Source organism: Cynoglossus semilaevis, chromosome 18 (assembly GCF_000523025.1).
Source record: "Cynoglossus semilaevis isolate Cse_v1.0 chromosome 18, Cse_v1.0, whole genome shotgun sequence".
NCBI lineage: Eukaryota > Metazoa > Chordata > Actinopteri > Pleuronectiformes > Cynoglossidae > Cynoglossus > Cynoglossus semilaevis.
In genome coordinates, this window is record NC_024324.1 from 6,530,359 (window position 1) to 6,534,009 (window position 3,651).

General features: G+C 40.3%; 2 protein-coding genes across 2 annotated transcripts in view; both read left to right on the forward strand.

Annotated features, from left to right (window-relative positions):
* parp10 (poly(ADP-ribose) polymerase family member 10) overlaps positions 1-2,039 on the forward strand; it is a 6,133-nt gene extending 4,094 nt beyond the window's left edge. Inside the window, exons 9-12 of the mRNA XM_017040908.2 lie at positions 5-823; positions 970-1,103; positions 1,191-1,365; positions 1,444-2,039. Of these exons, the coding sequence (XP_016896397.1) occupies positions 5-823; positions 970-1,103; positions 1,191-1,365; positions 1,444-1,748 (1,433 nt within the window). The 3' untranslated portion in view covers positions 1,749-2,039. The remainder of the gene's footprint in view (positions 1-4; positions 824-969; positions 1,104-1,190; positions 1,366-1,443) is intronic.
* Positions 2,040-2,335: 296 nt separating this feature from the next.
* The window catches only part of cpsf1 (cleavage and polyadenylation specific factor 1), a 9,540-nt gene continuing 8,224 nt past the window's right edge, over positions 2,336-3,651 (forward strand). Inside the window, exons 1-4 of the mRNA XM_017041088.2 lie at positions 2,336-2,503; positions 3,158-3,319; positions 3,424-3,451; positions 3,551-3,651. The exon at positions 3,551-3,651 is cut by the window's right edge and continues 15 nt beyond it. Coding sequence (XP_016896577.1) covers positions 3,176-3,319; positions 3,424-3,451; positions 3,551-3,651 — 273 coding nt within the window. The 5' untranslated portion in view covers positions 2,336-2,503; positions 3,158-3,175. The remainder of the gene's footprint in view (positions 2,504-3,157; positions 3,320-3,423; positions 3,452-3,550) is intronic.

Below are 3,651 nucleotides of genomic sequence, written 5' to 3' on the forward strand. Positions count from 1 at the left end.
TTCCCAGCAGAAGGCAGCGCCGCAGGTGATTTGAACTTTGACGATCCCAGAGGTCTGGAAGAGGAAGAAGCTCAGCTCTCCCTGGCAATTCAGTACTCAATGGAGCTGAGTCAACAGTCACGAGCGGAGGAGGAGGAGCAACTGAAAAAAGCCTTGGAGCTGTCAAAACAAATGACCTCTCACAATCACTGTTCGGCCAACAGAGACAGTATCCCCGAAAATAAACGCCCTAAAAAAATAATTTTTGATTCTTATCAGGAAGACATTAGGGCGGCCAGCACTGCCCAGCTGGTTGTGTTTGCAGTTTACAGCTGTGATTTGACCCGAGTTAGCATCGCCTTTGGGAAGAAAATTCAACAGCGGCAGTCAGAGGAGAAGCTCCAGAACAGGTGCCTGAAGAATATCTCTGACTACCACAAAATGTGTATCGAGGCAATCAAGAGGAAGCACGGTGTTGACATTCAGATTCAGGGCACTCTCATAACCGTTTCTGGATTCAATCATTACGTGTACGGAGGAGTGTGCGATGTCAAACTGCTGCTTGAGGCGATGGAAAAGTCTGATTCTAGCCAGGAAATCCTCAAGACAGTACAGTGGGTGACGCAGGATCCAGCATCCTCAGAACTGACCCCGTACCCGCCTGATGTGACAGTGTTAATCGAGCAGGCTTGGAAATTAAGACGGGAACAGGTGGACGTCACGTTGGACAACGAGCTCTACACTGTTGAGTTTGAAAAGATGCAAGAGCTCAACAAAGAGTCTATGAAATTCGTTAAAGTCTACAGGAAGCTTCTGGAGGAAGGAGATCTGGAAAACTTGCCAGGTACAGAAGAGATCAGTTTGGTCAATGTCAATCAACCCAGAATTTCACAATCGGTGCATCCCTACTATGATCTCATACCATACCATATGACAAAAACAATTGCTGCATGTGTTCAGTATAATTCAAATTAAATCACTTGTTCACAGATGAAGAATACTCTTTGCTGTCAAACCTGCCTGAAGCCACCAAACTCCCCAAGGAGTCGGATGAATTTCAACTTGTGATGCAGAACTTCTATGCAACCCTGAAGGGATATCACAGCAAGATCAAAATCATACATGTAAAAAAAAAACACCATGTGTAAACACCAAAAATATAACACATCTGTAATAGCATTATGCTTTGATATATTTTTTTTTATCTCCAGGTGGAAAAGCTAATGAATCGGCTGCTCTACAATCAGTACAAGCTAAAGAAGGCGAGCGTGTTGAAGCGTGCCACGTACCCGGAGGTGGAACGAAAGCTTTACCACGGAACGAGTGAGGCGAGTGTGAAAGAGATATGTGTCCACGGATTCAACAGAAGCTTCTGTGGAAAAAACGGTATGTTTCTGAATAAATGGTTTGCTCTTCATTTTCGTTTTTTATGATCCATTTTCTAACATCCTTTACTTTGCACAGCCACCGTCTATGGTCAGGGAGTGTATTTTGCCATCAACTCTGCACTGTCTGTTCAGGATCAGTATTCACCCCCCAACTCAGACGGATACAAGTTTATTTTTGTTTCGAGGGTTTTGACTGGAGACTTCACCATAGGCTGCCATACGATGAAAACGGCACCACTGATGCAAGACTCCGCCGATGAAGTGCCCCTTCGGTATGATAGCGTGACAGACAACCTTACAAACCCAACACTGTTTGTCATCTTCAACGACACCCAGGCTTTTCCAGAATACCTTATCACATGTCAGCAAATCTTCAAATGAGGAATTCATTCATGTTCTAATGTGAAGATAGATTATTGTTTATTTTATTCTATTGCCTTAACATTTTTTAGTCGATTGTTTTACATTACATAATGGATAAAACAAAGGATTTTATGTTCTGTGATCATCTGCTCTGACCTGTTCACTTGGTCAAATTCAAATAGTTGAGTTAAACAGCTGTTCTGCTCTGGTTTGGATGATGGTGTCTGCGTGTTTAGTATGCATGTTCCGACTGTGTTCCTGGGATTTGAATACTCTCAAAAATGTAATAAAGATCAGGATTCAAATTGATCAGATGTTTTAATGTCATTGTCAGTGGTTTCTTGTCCCTACATAATACAATAATGAGCTTATTCTGGACTCCAGAGTGGATGCCACCACTACAATGAAGTTGTACAACAGTGTGTCTAATAAAACCGTGGAATGGAATGAAAATGGAATAAAAAACAAGTTTACAAAAAACATATAAATCGCACACAGTGGATTTTAGTGTACATCTTGTTTTAAACTGGTAGTACATGTAGTTCCCGTAGTGGCAGCAACATGCCGAGGAGTGGTTGACTCGCCAGGAAAAAAACCGCCGAAGAAGAATGGGAGTGGCCATGTGACTGTCGCAGCCACAAAACAACAGCTAGCTAACTACCACTGCCCTGCTATTGAATGGGTAATTTGAGTTGGTAAAGCAAAAATATGATATGGTAAATCCGATTTCGAGAGCAAATAAACATTCAACACCCGAGGCTTGTTTGACGTAGGTACGTTTATAAGATTAATTCATTATATGGAAATAAATTGAAAGGTCTGATGCTGCATCGTTAGCTTCGCTAGCCAGTGGCCAATGATTATTAGTTTCGCTGATCACGTAGCTCAAATGTATTATTTCATTTATTCATTTTGGTTAACTTTTAAACAACGCTCTTTGTTTACCTCAAATGCTAGCTAGCATTTAACAGTCAGTGCTTCATCTTTCAAAAATTACTCTCAAAACAGCAGAGTACGGAATAGCATCTCCGCATCTTGAAAATATGCACCTTAATGTCACCTTAATTTTGAATTTGTGACTCGATTAATTGCTTGCTCCAAAGATCACATATTGTTTAGCAAACAACTTTGATATACTTTTTTTGAATTGCATACTACATTACATAAAGAAGACAAAGATAAATATAAATGATTGTTTTAAAAGTATAAAAATGTACTTTCAATATAGAGTGGATAGGATAAGGAGCAGCAGATCATGAAAAAGCTAGGGTTGAACAGTTTGGGAAAAAAGAGGTGTGTCCTAAGAAGAATAACAGAACCATATTTGCTGAATTTCTTGTCATGTAATTTTACTACTAACATGGATAAACATCTTAGTAATAACACCTGTGTAAAACGTTATTGACACCAGTGTTCTTGGCTTTCAGGTGCTTTGAGGATACAGAATGTATGCTGTGTACAGACAAGCCCACGCTCCCACTGCAGTGGAGTTTTCTGTCTACTGCAATTTCATTTCCGGTAAAGAGAAGAACTTGGTGGTAGCGGGAACAAATCAGCTGTTTGTCTACAGGATCATCCATGATGTGGAGGTAACGAAAAAAGAAAAGAAAAATGGTTGCTCTTGTTTCATCCTATCAAAATTTGAAATATAACTCTTTTTTTTCTGTTGTGTAAAAAATGTTCCTTATTTCAGAGTACGTCAAAGACCGAGAAGGCTGCAGGTCAGTTCAGTAACCAAATGAAGAGCCGATAGAATCAGATACTTATGTAATTATACTTTGGTTTAATGTTCTCAAACTCATTCACTTATTCTTCCTCAGATTCAAAATCTCGTAAAGAGAAGCTGGAGCAGGTAGCATGCTTTACTCTCTTTGGAAATGTCATGTCCATGGCCAGTGTGCAGCTGGTGGGCGCCAACAAA